The sequence below is a fragment of the Syngnathus leptorhynchus genome, chromosome 17, assembly GCF_054491065.1.
Source record: "Syngnathus leptorhynchus isolate UIUO chromosome 17, UIUO_Slep, whole genome shotgun sequence".
NCBI lineage: Eukaryota > Metazoa > Chordata > Actinopteri > Syngnathiformes > Syngnathidae > Syngnathus > Syngnathus leptorhynchus.
Genome location: NC_141211.1, coordinates 2,751,631 through 2,768,248, shown reverse-complemented (window position 1 = coordinate 2,768,248; position 16,618 = coordinate 2,751,631). Strand labels below are relative to the sequence as shown.

General features: G+C 45.7%; 2 protein-coding genes across 4 annotated transcripts; one reads left to right on the top strand and one right to left on the bottom strand.

Moving 5' to 3' along the window:
• Window positions 1–7,231: 7,231 nt before the first annotated feature.
• On the bottom strand, window positions 7,232–16,489 carry macroh2a1 (macroH2A.1 histone). Of its 2 annotated transcripts, none has more exons than XM_085936683.1 (9): window positions 12,172–16,489; window positions 11,153–11,350; window positions 10,974–11,080; window positions 10,645–10,836; window positions 10,461–10,568; window positions 9,962–10,061; window positions 8,690–8,779; window positions 8,450–8,624; window positions 7,232–8,384 (listed from the first exon to the last, which is right to left on the bottom strand). In XM_085936683.1, exons 2-9 carry the CDS (start codon window positions 11,322–11,324, stop codon window positions 8,219–8,221), a joined length of 1,110 nt encoding a protein of 369 aa, XP_085792809.1. In that variant the 5' UTR covers window positions 11,325–11,350; window positions 12,172–16,489; the 3' UTR covers window positions 7,232–8,218. The 2 variants fall into 2 exon arrangements, with proteins under 2 accessions (XP_085792809.1, XP_085792810.1); XM_085936684.1 differs by lacking the exon at window positions 9,962–10,061 and adding an exon at window positions 9,483–9,573.
• On the top strand, window positions 13,266–16,598 carry faxdc2 (fatty acid hydroxylase domain containing 2). Of its 2 annotated transcripts, XM_085936686.1 has the most exons (9): window positions 13,266–13,325; window positions 13,464–13,498; window positions 14,093–14,190; window positions 14,319–14,422; window positions 14,603–14,724; window positions 15,330–15,535; window positions 15,599–15,704; window positions 15,773–15,939; window positions 16,034–16,598. In XM_085936686.1, the coding sequence occupies exons 2-9, from the start codon at window positions 13,466–13,468 to the stop codon at window positions 16,188–16,190; spliced, it is 993 nt and encodes a 330-aa protein (XP_085792812.1). In that variant the 5' UTR covers window positions 13,266–13,325; window positions 13,464–13,465; the 3' UTR covers window positions 16,191–16,598. The 2 variants fall into 2 exon arrangements, with proteins under 2 accessions (XP_085792812.1, XP_085792813.1); XM_085936687.1 differs by having other exon boundaries at window positions 13,281–13,498.
• The last annotated feature ends 20 nt before the right edge of the window (window positions 16,599–16,618 follow it).

The following is a 16,618-nucleotide window of genomic DNA, read 5'->3' as shown; positions in this document are numbered from 1 at the left end:
ATGACTAAGTGTAGAAAGATTCTACCTTATTAGTAAGCTTTTTCACCTTAAAACGACCATCCAAGGTAAGGCTTTCTGGAACAACACGAGCTTTTGTAATGTCAACCTTATGTCTGTTAAAAGAATGTTTGGAAAATAGCGAAGGTAGTGAGTGTGGTAGTAAGTGAGTGAGTAACTGAGTGAGTTTTCTCAGCTATGTGGGGCCACACATGTCCATTTTCTGTCCTGCTCATTAGTTTCAGGTGCCTGGCTCTTGATGCGTTAAGCCATCGCTCGTGATACTTTTAGGAAGACGGGACCTCCAGCCAGGACCTGTCACTCACTCGCGCACAAACGCAGACACAAAGAGTGATGGCGTCTGGTGTCATCCGTCCTCTATTTGGAGTTCAAAGTCCATCAGGACAATGCGGCGCAATTAGGAGCTTATAGGAGGATTTGGGGCCTTTCGCTGTCGCCTTCTCACAGTGTGTGCGTGTGTGTTACTTCAATGTTCTTTTGCAACAAAAGTTGACATTTGATGAAAAAAATGCAAAATATGCATTAAAAAAGTTGTCAGTGAGTGCAATGATTCTCAAGTGCCACTTGCAAAGGTCATATTTTCATGAACATGCAGATCTGCTAGGTATTTGAATGTTGAGTTGGCTGCAATAAATTGATGTCATTGTCAACCACGTCAAATGATCGGTGCCAAAAATGCACCTTGACAACTTTCGAGGCAAACGGTGAGTCTGCGGTGGCGTGCTTGTACGCATCATCACGAAAGGTGGGAAACAAAAGAGGACAAAGACTATGAAAGCCTCGCTGAGTCAGCAAAGCTCGCCCTCGGGGTGAGCCTTCATCCTGGGTGGCTTGGGGCTGCGCCATAATCACATCAAAAAGTCGGAAGGTGCGGGACCGGGATGCAACTTAGCCGACTGGCGACGTGTGGACTGACAGAGGCCCCCACCCACTCACCAAAGATTTTTCCAGAGGTATTTAGTTGAGGTGAGGCAGTTACTTATTTAAATAAAAAATCTTTGAGGACAGTGTCAAGTGGAAGTGAAGCCGCTATTTTTGACAGTACATTTGCGGCTCCCAAAGCAGCTGGACAAATATGCTTTTATCCAATCTTTTTTTTTTTTGTTAAAAAAAAATTAAGCTGTCGTCAGGCTTTGATGCTCTTCATTTAGCGTGTTTTCAAACATTGTCAGGGTTCCAACTCAAGCAGGGACAAGTTGTGTTTTTGTTACACACAAAGCCTCACACAAGATCGAGTACATGGAGAAGGCGGCGCGGATATCCCCAGGCCGTCAGCATCCAGGCCGTAAATGGCTCTCCCGGGCTACCGTAGAGGATGGAGGCGGAGCCAAGGGTCGGATGGGATGGTGGGGGAGAGGGAGGGTAAGGGGGGTTCCCTCCTGGACGGTCCCACAATCCGCCGTGAATCACCTTGAGCTTAATGATTTGCAGATCCGCCGAGAGACTGGAACCTCCAGGGCCGGAGTTTATCTGCCGGGCTTGACCCCGTTCGATCTGGCCCTCACATTAACCCGTGCGTGCGTGGCTGCGTGCATGCGCGCGCGAAGGAATATTCTATCTAGCGTGGGGAATATGTGCGCGTGTGTAAGTGTGTGCGCGGCCTTGGATAACCTCACAGTAACCCCAAGTAATGTGCATTCCAGTTCTTTTAAGTGAATGGAATCTTTAGAATCAGTTCACTCAAAAGATTCGTTCAAACGAATCGTTCAACAAATTGTACCCCCCCCCACACACACTGATCCTTTTTTTTTTTTAATAAAGAAAATAAGAAACCATGATCTAAGCTTAAATGAAAGTGAAAAGTGCCACACCCACCCTCACCCCCACTTTCTGATTGGCTGTTTGATTGGTGACGCCACTCGGACACTATTAGTTACACCGCCATTTTCATAATACGAACACCTGAAAATGGCGGTGTACCTAATAGAGTGTCCGAGTGACGTCACAGATCAAACAGCCAATCACAAAGTGGGGGTGAGGGCGGGTGTGGCACTTTTCACTTTCACTTCAACTTTTTCCCTAATGAAGTGATTAGGTACACCTGTGTCCCTATGACGTCACAGATCAACCAGCCAATCAGAAAGTGGGGGTGAGGGCGGGTGTGGCACTTTTCACTTTTATTTAAGCTTTGACCATGATTTTTCCCTAATAAAGTGGCCTATGATTAGGTACACCTGAAAATGGCGGCGTACCTAATGGAGTGTCCGAGTGACGTCACAGATCAAACAGCCAATCAGAAAGTGGGGGTGAGGGCGGGTGTGGCACTTTTCACTTTCACTTAAACTTTTTCCCTAATGAATTGATTAGGTACACCTGTGTCCGTATGACGTCACAGATCAACCAGCCAATCAGAAAGTGGGGGTGAGGGCGGGCGTGGCACTTTTCATTTTTTGTTAACTTTTGACCATGATTTTTCCCTAATGAAGTGGCCTGTCATTAGGTATACCTGAAAATGGCGGTGTACCTAATGGAGTGTCTGAATGACGTCACAGAACAAACAGCCAATCAGAAAGTGGGGGTGAGGGCGGGTGTGCACTTTTCACTTTCACTTAAACTTTTTCCCTAATGAAGTGATTAGGTACACCTGTGTCCATATGACGTCACAGATCAACCAGCCAATCAGAAAGTGGGGGTGAGGGCGGGTGTGGCACTTTTCACTTTCACTGAAGTTTAGACCATGATTTTTCCCTAATGAAGTGGCCTGTGATTCATTAGGGAAAAAGCTTAAGTGAAAGTGAAAAGTGCCACACCCGCCCTCACCCCCACTTTCTGATTGGCTGGTTGATCTGTGACGTCATACCTACACAGGTGTACCTAATCACTTCATTAGGGAAAAAGTTTAAGTGAAAGTGAAAAGTGCCACACCCGCCCTCACCCCCACTTTCTGATTGGCTGTTTGATCTGTGACGTCACTCGGACACTCCATTAGGTACACCGCCATTTTCAGGTGTACCTAATCACAGGCCACTTCATTAGGGAAAAATCATGGTCAAAGCTTAAATAAAAGTGAAAAGTGCCACACCCGCCCTCACCCCCACTTTCTGATTGGCTGGTTGATCTGTGACGTCATACGGACACAGGTGTACCTAATCACTTCATTAGGGAAAAAGTTTAAGTGAAAGTGAAAAGTGCCACACCCGCCCTCACCCCCACTTTCTGATTGGCTGTTTGATCTGTGACGTCACTCGGACACTCCATTAGGTACGCCACCATTTTCAGGTGTACCTAATCACAGGCCACTTCATTAGGGAAAAATCATGGTCAAAGATTAAATAAAAGTGAAAAGTGCCACACCCGCCCTCACCCCCACTTTCTGATTGGCTGTTTGGTCTGTGACGTCACTGGGACACTCCATTAGGTACACTGCCATTTGAGTGACAGACAGCGTTGCTGCTATGCCAGCTGACACATTTTATGCCAACATTGATGTTTTAATTTTGTATTTGTTGGATTGTAGTTGATGGCGTTATTTTACCGAATGTGTTTGTGTTTGAATAAAAGGTTGAAAAAAAAAGTCCGTTATGGACATTTGTTATTTTGGGGAACACCAACTCATAACAACGTAAAACACATACGTATTGTCATATAAAGCAGTTAATCAAATGTCTGATTTTTATGTTTTGATTGGTGAATATAAAAACAAGAAATACAAGACAAGTTTTGACATAAATGTTTATTAAAATAATAATAACAATAATAAAAGTACATTTCAAACCAGCAATCTCATGTGACATTACAGTAGATATATTGGACAACAGTATTTATATATGCATACACGTTATTTAAAAAGTCTTATAAAATAAAGATTACCCAAAGAGAAGCATCATCTGCCCATCTTTGCATAACACTTGGAGAAAACGTGCATAAAAGAAGTGGTCTTTCACTGAGTGGCTCTTTCTTACTTTCCTTGGCAAATCGTAAATTGACATTCTGGCTTCCATCGTTCACGCCAGCCAGGAGGGAGACGCAACACGTTCACTGACTGATCCGTTGATGCACGCACGGGAAGGAAGGCGGGCGTTCGCGAACGGGAAAGTCAGAATTCGTTCCCTCACTGATCCATTCAATCTCGCGATGAACTAGAAATGCAAATCACTCACTCACTGATTCATTCACTCACAGATCCGTTCAGTTGCTGAACGGGAAATGCAATTCACGACTCGTTCGTGAACTGCAAGTTGCGTCATTTTCTTCTTTGTTTTGTTTTACGGCGAGGTGGCACCAGCTTCAATGCGCATTACCGACATCTACTGGTTGAAGTCATATGAACTGAAAAAAGAACGAATCACTCTCGTTCACTAAAAAACTTCGTTCCTTTGAACGAATCGTTCACTCACGAGCCAACACTAGTAACCCCCGCGAGCCGGCCAATGCAGATAAAAGTCCATTTACAGCCACGTTTAAGATTCAAGATTCAAGAATTTTTCATGCCTTCAAGGATGCCTTCTTCGCTTTGTGCAAAATGGGCCATCTTTGTCCACAAATACCTGCCTACTGTACTCAGGTCTAGTTCTTTGGTACCGTAATCTGTTTTCATTTGTATAAACAAGAAAGACTGTTGACAGCTATAACTCAGCAAATGTGTTTGAAATATTGCCAAGGATAGCTAGCATCTCCAAACATTTGAAAGTCAATGCTCAGTTCAAAGGTCCTCATGCCAACAACTCGGCAGCTTTGTTTGATTGACAGTTGCACCGGCCTTCCATTAGGCGCATATTTGATCAACATATATACAGCCCACTGAAAATTGCGGAAGGAAGGAAGGAAGGAGGGAGGCCAAAGCTCCCATTCCAGATGCAAATCCTAAATCAGCAGCCGCGGTGTGCTCCGAGGAGGAGGCTTGCTTTTAATTTATTCTCCTAAGCTGGGGAATCAGGCCATCAAAAGGCGGCCAGCTATCGGGTTGCCCTCGCTAAGTGTGAGGAGGGCGGCCCGGGGAGGGATTTAACCCTTTTCGGGTGTCACAGCAAAGGTGGGGGGGGTGGGGGGGTACAGAAGCTGACATGAGGGAGGGGGTGCGGGGGATAGAAGCTGTCCTTATGTTGGAGATTCCATGGCTGAGGATCAAATTATGAAAAGGACGCCAGCCGATATCCTTGTTAGCAGAAAAATAAAAACCCATCCAATAGGCAGCACTATTGTTATAGTAGGGTCAGGCCATCAATTTCTATTTTAACGTTTAATTTTTTACATATTTACAACAGAAAATGATGTCACATAAAAAGTATTGATTAAGTAAGGATAAGTTCCCTAAAGTAATAAAACCTGAATTAAAAAATGTTGAAAAAAAAACATGACTCAGCAAATGCCGAACCATAAACACGTGCCTTGGTGTTCACAAATGCTCCTATTTGTTCATTTACACTTATTTGTTTCCACACCCCAAAATTAGACTCTCCTGCAATACAATAGCACACGATACATTCAATGAAGTGTAAAACTAAAATAGACCATGCCCTACAATGGCACCCTGAGGAACCCCAGTGGTGATTGATAGCAGACAGGGTAGTGAGCTGTACTATTCAACTGACGGGCGAGCGATCCAGAGTAGACAATTCCGTACTTTTCCCACGACAACAACACAACTTTGCTGTCATCCTGGGAAAAACGTATTTTGTTGATATCTGGAGATCAGAGACATGATCGCACTCATAAAGGAACGTTTTTCTTTTTTCCCCCCCAAGCGTTGACCAGCTTCTTACCCTTTTCTCCTCCTCCTTGATCTTCCCTCCAGTGTTTGCTTTATTTTATTCTATGTTTTCCCTCCGCCTTCGCTCACGTTTTCGTGCAAAGAATAAAATTTCATCAGCACGGACTCTGGGAAACGCAGCTTTCGGATTGGCCCTTGCCCGGGACACATGCTTTGAATTTACGGAGCTTTTTTTTTTTTCTTTTTGGATGTGAAGGGGGGAATAGCGGCTGAAACCTGGATGTATTTCCTGGGGATTAGCCCTTAGATGGGCTGCCCTCGGAGAGCGTCTCAGGTCCCGGCCTCTCTGGGAAAATGACCCCCATATGACTCCACTGAAACGCCCGCCTGCCCTTCCTTTGCATCTTGCTATTGGCATCCTTTAACGTTCATCTATTCACAGTCAAGTCAATTCCGAGATTTGTTTCTATCTACAGTTAGCAAGGGTCCACACCACATATTCTTTAGCCTCTATGAAAAATGAATAATTTTAGAGGATTTTACAGAGTCACTTAGCCTAGTAGTAGTTTTATTCTTCTTTGTCTGCCTATATTGCCCCCAGTGGCCAAGGCCGGCACACCATGACTGCAGTAATAATACATAATGTACAAAATTGTATGATGTTATTCTACTGTTTTCCAATTTTAAAGCGTGCCATCTTCCTTAGTTGAAAAAACTTGTATCACAACAGTGCAGAAGAGCAATCTTCACTGGATTTTTTTTTTTTTTTTTAAACAGCTTAGTGCTATTTAAATTCGCAAGAAGGCCACCACCTTACTAGCCTGTTAGCTCACGAGCTAGATAGCAAGCACCTGTTAAGGGGGCCAGTGGGGGCTTTAGTCAGATTTATTTCCAAAAGACACGACAGAATTAGATTGACAGCTGACACTACAGCGGTGTGTATTTTCAGGATTTGAAAGCCTCATTTTATATCCTTTTTTTTTTTCATCATTCAAATTTGACAGTCTCCATTTTGGTGTCAAATGAACAATACGTTTATTTTGCTAAACACCCACAAAGCTACCCATTAAGCAATTACGTATTGTTTATATCTGGCAGGTTTTCGTGATGAATTGTGGATTTTTTTCCATGGAAAGTTCACCACTTTGAAAATTGGCAGATTTTGCCATCGTTATTTTAAAGAGAAAACGATGTTGTTATAACGCTGGGGAATTATGTCAGCGTGCTAACTTCAACGAACGCCTTTAATCAATAACTTGAAGGCTAAGGGCCAATTCCCAGGCAAAGGTTCACCAGAGGTGAAGTGAAGTCTGCTGTCACTGATTGACAGGTGGCCTTCTCATACAACCGCAAAAAAAAAAAAAAAAAGCACCTGACCAACAGACAAAAGGTTTCAACATTGCGTTTGAGAAGAAAAAAATTTAATGAATTGTCTCAAATTAACAGATAAAAAAAAAAAAAGGTAAAATACAGATTTTGCAACTACATTTTAGGAAACCCTGTTTTAGGCCCCTCTTCTTTTTTTTTTTTTTTTTTTATAAATAGGTCACGGCACAATCAACCTTTGGGGTGTTTTCAAAGATAGTTTATTATTCGAGTGCGTACGGATTAATTTTTTTGTATGTAGTCAGCAAATGTACATAGTATTTCTTTAGAAAGCATTTCCCCTCTCAATTATCATAAGAAAGTGGAAAACTATTTTTGAGTTTACATCCATGAAAACCAAATTCCAAGAGTACTCAACCATTCCTGATCGTAGTGCGCCACCTAGCGGCTACAGCAGTTACGCCACCTCTAACTTCAGTTCTCTGAAATGTTTCCTTTTGTACGGCTTAATGGGGACAAAACACACACATACATACATAAAGAACAACGTGTGTCGCGGGTGGCTTCCAAATGAACCCGTGCCTTTTTAGGATGTGCAAATTCAAAATACAACATAACCAGCTATGTTATTTTCAACTAGAACTTTTCCACAAAGACTCCATCTAGAAACATTGATAGAAAGACAACTTCAGAAAGCAACAGTGCCCTGCTCACAAAACAAACAAAAATCTGCAGATCAACCTGATTGTTAGGAACAGTCAGTTTGTACGTAATTCCACCTCTTTTTGGGAGGCAAATTAAAAAAGGTTCTTTGCAGAGCACAAAGAAATCCAACAACACAAAAAAAGCTAACTTAAGTTTCCCTGACAGAAACGGGGCAATACACACGCGCGCACGATTACGAGCGTGATGAAAACTAATGTGAACTTTTTTTTTTTTTTTTTTCCTTAAGTCATTATCAATACTGCTGTTAACATGCATATACCCGTTTCAGAAAACGAAACCCTCTTTTCTTACCTAGTCCACACTGTTTGCGTTCAAAGGTCAGCTCAGTGCGCGCTTACGTCTGGAAAATAATTTCTCTCTCTCTCTCTCTTTTTTTTTTTTTTAGGAAAATTAAAAACCAGATAGGAAAAAATAGAAAGGTAACGTAAAAACAAGTTGCGGGCTGTTCCGAAAGATTGGCCTGGTCTCGCAAGGAAAACAAAAGGAGAAGCAAAGCTTTTAACTGGCCTCCAGTTTGGCCATTTCCTGCACGTAGATGCCGATGCTCTCGCTGTCAAAGAGCACAAAGTAAACCGTCTTGATGGTGGACGACATGGTGGCCACAAAGTAGCTGGAGATGGCCTTCAGGATCACCTGGGCCGCCGTCTGTTTGGGAAAGCCGTTTCTGGAATGACGGGGGCAAAAATTAGCCATTGTTTGATTTTGCAGAGAATAATACGCTTTCTTTACCTTCCGCTGCCGATAGACGGAAAGGCCACTGATTTGAGCTTCTTCTCGTCGGCCAACGCCAGACAGTTCTTCACAGTCTTTTCCAGCATCTCCTCACACTTGTCCGAGCCCCATGCCGGGCTGTTGCAGTGGATGACGTACTTGGCGGGAAGGCCGAAGCCGGCGGTCAATACGGCTGTGGAGTGGGAGGGGAACAAACGTAAGGTTGGTTTTGACACCTTCAGCAGCTCTGCGACTCACCTCCAGCCACATCCAGCGGCCCGTTTTTCTTCTTGATTTCCAACACAGCTTCACTTAACTCCTTGCCGCCCTTCTTTTCTAGGGCAGCACCTACAAGGGAACAAGTTGTGCTCACACATGCGGGAGTGTCGCACGCTGGGCGGAAAGACAGAACCGGGAGCAGGAGGTGGCGGCGGCGGCCATGCGAGACAGACAAGACAGACGTCGAAGCAGGATGCTGTCAATCATCTGACGTGGGTGAGCTCCGTCCGTCCGGCCTGTCTCTCACAGGACACGTTCAAGTGAGACATCGCACGAGAGAGGCCGCACAGGATGACATCGAAATGGAATGGACACGGCAAGATGTCACAGTCTGACTGGAGCGTGGCTAAACAAACCAAATTTGGCAGTGAGCGCTAACAGAAGCAAGCAAATTGGCACCGCAGTTGCAATTCAATTCAAACAAAAGCCTCAACGCTCTAAGGCTGGATTTGCACTCGGTGGTTCAAGTGACACTAGAGGAGGCGAAGCTTCCCAAAACAGCCGTTGAATCGGAAAAGGGCTCCTTGGAGCAGCAGGAGCGGAAATCCAGCCTCAGATCCAATACGAGAGCAATATCAAAACGGGATTATCGTGCTGGTCTTTTTGTCCTAGCTAATAAAAAGGGGCAACGAAGCAGGCCTGTTTTTGATACAACTCTTGTACCGGCCGTGTGGGGGCCCGATCACGATGGCAAGCACCCAATCGGTGTCAAAAGGAGCATTAGCAGCAGGAGCAGCAGCCCGAAGCGACGGAGGCTGACTGGTGCCTTTACCTACTTCACCGCCCGTATAGAGGGCCGAGTTGGTCGGGTGAACGACAGCGTCGCTCTCCACTATGGAAATGTCGGCTTGGACAACTTGCAACTACGGATGAAACAACACGGCGGTCAAACAACACGCCACAACAACAACCACGGAAGCCGGGAGCTCGCCTAGTCAGAATGCAAACAAAATAAATCAGCATTTGGACTGAACGACTGCAATTGGGTCGCCGAGCGAGGGTGAATTTGACATTGCGGCTTCTGACCAAGCGAGGCATCCAAGTTTCTTGTCAACAGCAGGCAGTCAACTTCCTCTCAGGCCAGAAGTGCGGATCAAAAATGGCCGCCTGACAGCAAGTCACCCGAAAGGCGGAGGTGCAAACATGGCCGCCGGGCTTTGACCTTTTAATTTTCAAAGCCATGCTGGGGTCACAAGAAGGTGGGAGGGGTGGATTGGGGTGGGAAAGGGCGGTGTTAGGCTAGCGTCTCACCTAGATCGTCTTTTAGCTCAAGTTCGGCGTTGGTGGGGTTGATGACCCCCTCTACGTCAAAGCCAGCCAAGTTACTGACCTCGCTGTGGATGAGGTTGAGCTGCGAGGGCGAGGGGGGCGGGGTGGCATGCCAAGGAAAAGCGACAAGGAAGGAGGAAGGAAGCAAAGCTGTTAAAACCAAGGTGACACCACCTGAGCCTCAAAGGACGTTTTTTCCCCCCTTCTAACTCAATTCAATTATGTTAAAAAGAAAAAATTGATAATTGCATGAATTTGTTGGGCCACATCCTGTCTGGATAATCAGGTGGGTCTTCACGCGTTTGAATTTCAGATGCATGTTTGAGTTCCCAGTAAAGCAGATTAGTGCACAAAAGACCAACCCCGCCCAGCGATTAAATGCGCCCGCTACGTGCTTTTCCAATTTTGTGGTCCCTCATTAAATTGCTAATTAATGATCATGCTTTGGCGGCGCCTGCGTTACAGCTTTGGCCCGACTGACTTTTTGACCCAGGAAGAGGCTCTTGGTGGACAGGACGGTGAAGCTGTCGGCCGGCGAGCCTTCGGTGGTGCTGTCGGCCGACGCCGTCTTGCTGGCTTCGCCGGGTTTCTGAAAACAGACGTATTGTCAGCCGGTGGTCACAAGGGGGCGTCGCCTGCTGTCATCCGTCGGGCTGCCGTCTTACCTTGGCCTTGCCGGCGCCCTTCTTGCCGACCGCCTTCTTGCCAGGCGGCTTCTTCGCCGGCTTGGCTTTCTTCTCCGGGGCGGGCGACAGGGGCGTCTCCATTTTAGCTTTGGCGCCACGCTTCTTAGCCAGGAGCTCGGGGTGGATGTTGGGCAGGACGCCTCCTGCCGCGATGGTCACGCCCTTCAGGAGCTAGTGGGAGAAAAGATGGAAAAAGTTTGATTTCCTCGATGAGCACAAAGCCGAATCATCAAAACAGTTTGATGCAAGTTTTGAAATCATGAACATTATCCATCCCCCTTTTTTTGACAATACTCCTTTTTGACTACCTGGTTGAGTTCCTCGTCATTGGCGATGGCGAGCAGGATGTGTCTCGGCGTGACGCGACCCTTCTTGTTGTCTCGGGCCGCATTGCCCGCAAGTTCCAGGATCTCGGCTGCCTCGGAGCAAAGTCATCGATTAACGCACGGGCGGTGGCAGACCTCCATAAAAAGGCATCCAGACTCACCGGTCAGGTACTCCAACACGGCCGCCAGGTAGACGGGCGCGCCAACGCCGATGCGGTATTTGGGCAGCCCGCGTTTGATGTAGCGCAGCATGCGGCCCACCGGGAAGATGACGCCGGCCTTGGTGGAGCGCGACGTCTTGGTCAGCTTCTTCTTGCCTCCTCGACTCGACATGCTTCCCAACGAGTCCGCTGACGCTCCTGTTGGACGCCGTTGGAAGTGCCACAGAAGAAAAAGGTAAGCGTTTGGTGCCAAGTACAAATTTCAAAATCAATATTCATTGACTATATTTGGTGTCATTTGAGTTTGGTGGCACAGTGTGCCTTATTGCACTTGCCGTCTTCTTCAACGCATCTTCACTAATGTCACAAGTGCCTTACTTCTTCTGAGTTTTGCAGTCACACCCCACGGACATGGAATTAGCCACAATTATGGTGTCTTTTCAAAATCATTAGGGTGTTGACGCAGTAATTAGCCAATATTCAAATGAGGCCTGAACGTCACCGCAGTCTTCAGAAATAAAATCCCTGAACGGTGCTAATAAATTGGGACAAGATGCCAAAGTGGGTGAAGAACGTTTTTTTGTGGCCCGAATGAGACTGCGAGGTATGTGCTGGCCATTTTGGAGCGGAAAAGCTTCGCAAAGACGCTCGCTAGCATGCTTGCATTACATTGCATTGCATTGCATTGCATTGCATGCACGTCCTCCAGCCGCCGTTGGACGCCAGGTGGAGGTGGCCTCCGGACGGGCCGCCGCACTGACTGCAGCTCGCCGAGCTCACTTCCGAACCAGGTTCTGACATTCGGAAGCATTTCCGCAACATGTCAGTCGGGACGGCCGCAGCCACAGCCGTTTGTTTGGTTGTGTCGGCGGCCGCGGCCCCTTTTCCCCGTGCCAGAGCTCGCCACCTCGGCCTTCGCTCGGCTTCCGCTCGGTTAAAAAAAAAAAATGTCACTAAAAACGGCACAACCCCACCGCGACAACATTAACGACGACTTCTTACGACCACGGCGTACTTACGTGAAATGAAAAGGGCGAGTGCAAAGGCGTCAAAATGTCGCTGTTTGGCTGTAGCTGGCGCTTGGTCGAGCGTCGACTCCCACAATCCACAGTGAGATGAGCTGAGCTGAGAGCTGCCGGCCGCCCAACGACGCCACTCAGCGGGAAAGCAGCCGGTTCAGCCCGCCCCCCACGACACCCGCGGCTTCCGTTTGCTTCTTGGACCGAAAACAACAGCAAAGCAAGAACGGCACAGCACATATACGTCAATTCTTATGTAATTATCACAAGAAGAAATGATAATAATAATACTATGTATAGTGGCTATAATCAACGTAGCCAGGGGCGTTTCTAGATCCCTGGTAAGGAGAACCATGCCCCCCCCCTTTCAAAAAAAGACATTGATGGATAAGCAAAGACATCTTTCATCCAACTATATGCAAAATGTTTCGTAAGGATATCTGCCCCCACTAGCCTAAAGGTAGGGGCAAGTACCCTAATAAGGGCAAATTGCTCACTTCTATATTTAACCTCTCAGTGATGTTCCACGTATGTCGTCACATAACAGCACACATGCAGAAAATGTTATGAATTTATGATTAAAGTGTCTTTACGCTTGACAAGTTGATATTTGCTGTTGGTGTCAACTCTTTTTTTTTTTTTGTCCCGTGCTGACACATGTGCACATTCTTCCCATGGAATGCAACGTGACTTAAGGTGATTTTGACACAAAACATACATATGCATTCCTTTGCACTTTGTCACAAAAATATCATTCCCCACAAGACGTGTTTTTTTTGGTTTTTTTTACATAATAATGGACGTCATGATCTCCACCCATGTTTTCTAGTTCCCAAGAGGCAAAAATACTCACACTCAAAGTAGGAATGGATACATATACGTGTAATTTAAACCAACAAGAGGAATGACAAACGTGCAATGAATATAGCACGATGTTTCTGGCTTTGAATATGGAGGAAAGAAAGGTAAACAACGACAGAAACTTGCGAGACTGGCAGCCCTGTACTTCCGGGTACCGCGCTGGTCAGCTGACCGGCAACGAGCCAATGAGAGGCGATCTCATTGACAGCGTAAAGCGGTTAAAAGCCTGCTGCCCAGGCTGTGACGCACAAGACTCAACAACACTGCGCCTGCAGGATAAACACGCTATTCAGGTGAGCTACCCCAACCTGGCCTCACATTCATATAGTGCACTTTGATGATCTCTAAAGGATCACTTTTTTTTTTATTTTTTTTTTAAGTTTGACAAAGTCTAAAATAGACCGTTACTAATTATTTATCGGTGTTCACAGTCATGAGGGAAGCACCAACAAGGAGCAGCAGACAGGTAAGTTCTTTTTGAAATACAAAATGTAGTGTCTCTCAGTTTTTCATACATACAACAAAAAGGGGAGACGAGAAGGAGAGGCAAAACATGGAAGTGGCCATGAGGTGATTGTCATCAAAAGGTTGCAAAGGAGCGAAGAGTGCTTTTTAGGTTCATCCTGAAATGACACCCTTTTTAAACTGATCATTTACATCCTTTTAATTTTGGACACAATAGCCTCGGCCAAGTGCGTTTTCCTGTTTTTCCCACCGGATTAAATAACAGACACACTTACACAACGCCATTAAATTGAGTTTACTTATATTGAGTCACCAAGGGCTTCGCCAGAGTTTGCAAAAATGAATACCGCGTCCTGGTCTAAATTACCTAATCTCTGCAAGAAAAAAAATTAACCTTTTGAGAAACCCAATCTGGGAAAAAGATCTTCCAGGATGATCAGGCGACACGAGATACAGGCTACATTAATCACATGTTCTGATATGCTTGATAACGAGTCCCTGTAATGAATTGAAAAATTGTCATTCCAAATTGAAGTGATTTGAGCAGTTGATTCTTCAGCATCTTTCTTTTTTTTTTTTTTCTGTCCTTTTGCAGGAGTCGTCAGGAGGACTATGGGATTCTGTGAAGAAAGCCGCCGTCGTCATCGGGTCCGGAGTTTTGTTCCTGGCCGCGTTCGGTAATTCATTGACATGGTGCGAACTTTTATTCATTTTGAACTATGTGAATGATAAAGACTTTTTTTGTTATTGTTCCTCTTACACTTCTAAAATCCAGAATTATGGCCATTGTAGTCTAAGAAAGTTTTGGCTCTCTGCTACAGGCATCTTCAAAAGTTTTGGGGAGCTTCGGGAGACTTTTGGCAGAACTTGTGGACCAAACTCTACGTGATGTTTGAGGGCCACAATGAGGCTTTATTCTACATGGGTAAGGAGCATCGGTTGAACTTTTTTGTTGTTGTTTGTTTCAAAAACTATCTGGGAAAGTCTCTCTTAATCAGGTGTTATCTATGGGAGGAGAATTACAAAACAAATTATGTCACATTTGTGTTGATCATAAAGTGTATTGCCCGAGATGAAAGATAATCTTGATTTATGACATCACCAGGCACCATGCTAGTGCCCACTGTGGTGTTCTGGGGCTTCAACGCTGCGCTACTAGTGGCGGACATCACCGGGAAGCCATCCTTCATCACCCGCTACCGCATCCAAGCCGACAAGAACAACCCGGTAGGATTTCAAAAGGTCTCAATCTATTGACGGCTAATGTGATGCAACCGCGTTAGCCATACTTGCGGTGCGCCACTATCAGCCATCGTAAACATCTGCTGTGTCCGCTCAGTCAGAGTTGAGTCACTCTGGTTTACAAAGTTGCACAGCGAGTTTATTTTTAACCCAATTAATTAAATCAATTCAAAGTCATACAACTCGTACTCTAGACTTGAATTGCAATTTTGCGAGCGAGTCAATGTTTGAGGGCTACATAGCTGATTTACCTCATCATTGAATAAGGTGCTGAAGTGAGAAACGAATACGTAGAAAAATATAAAATTCTAACTATAATCAGAATATCTTAACATTTTATGATAAAAATATTGAAAATAAAGGAGTTAAATGCTGTGATTACCTGGTTGCTCTCGTGTCAAAGTCCTCCGTTTGACTATCCCAGTTGCCGCCGCCGTTGTTGTCAAACATAGATAACGACCCGGGCCGATAACGTGTGCCCGAGGGTCAATATCTGAGCGTTATCAAAGTATTGATTGAGCTTGCACTTATTTTTCTTGCCTACGCTGCGCGATTTGAACTTGATGATCAAGACGCTCGGCTGTGCGCAGGTGGAGCCGGAGAAGCTGCGTCACGCTTTGAGGACGGTACTGTTCAACCAACTGTTCATCTCCGCGCCTACCGTGGTGGCTGCTTACCACTTAAGCGGCTGGAGAGGAGACCCCTGCGGCCCTCAGCTGCCAACCTTCCACTGGGCCCTCGCCGAGCTCAGCGTCTTCTCCATCCTGGAGGAGGTTCTCTTTTACTACTCGCATAGGTAAGACAACAAAATGTGATTTTGCTCTTGGAAATGAACTTACTTTTGATGTCTTCCCGTTAGGTTGTTCCACCTTCCCAACCTTTACAAGCGTTTCCACAAGCAGCACCACGAATGGACCGCTCCCATCGGCCTGGTCGCCACCTACGCTCATCCGCTGGAGCATACGGTAAGTCAGCGGCGCTACAAAGAGTCGGAAAACGTGAATTTCTTTGCTTACTATATTTGTGTTGTCAGTTCTCCAACCTGCTGCCGGTGGTGATTGGGCCGGTACTGCTGGGCTCGCACGTTTCCACCACGTGCATGTGGTACTGTCTGGCGCTGGTTAGTACCACCATTTCCCACTGCGGGTACCACCTGCCCTTCCTGCCCTCTCCAGAATTCCACGACTTTCACCATCTCAGGTCAGTCTCCTATGGAACTTTGCAGGTCACTGTGTCATGTTAAAAAGTAAAACACGAGCGTGACACACCTTTTTTTTCTCTTTTTTAATTCAAGATTTAACCAGTGCTTTGGTGTGTTTGGCGTGCTGGACCGTCTGCACGGCACCGACAGCAAGTTCCGGCAGAGCAAGCAGTATGAACGGCACACTTTACTCACCGGACTCACCCCGCTGAGCGAAAGCATCCCCGACGTCCCCAAGAAGGGCCAGTGACCGCCCAACTTGATTTTATTACCTTGTAAAACCTGTTGATCAGTTTTAAAATGCTCTTATTTTTTTAATTGCTTTGCACTAAGATTGTTTTTACTGACTGAGGTTCATTCAGTATGGTTCTTGTAACTTTCTGAGAAACTAATGTGGAACTGTGCGCCCTAGTGGCTGCGAGAGGAACTACATGAGGGGAAAAATACCTTGTGTGAAGACAATCACTTGTAGCACACCACTAAAATGTTTGAACCATTTGATCATCGTAACTGCCCGACTTTGATTGAAAGAGGTGGAAAAAGACATACGCCAGCGTGTGCATGTTTGAACATGATGAAATTGAACTTTTATGAACCATTTTATGGACTTTGTCGACTTGCTGCTCAAATCTCGAAATAAATGTTTACTTTGGCAGAACGTCTGGAAATGATGACTCG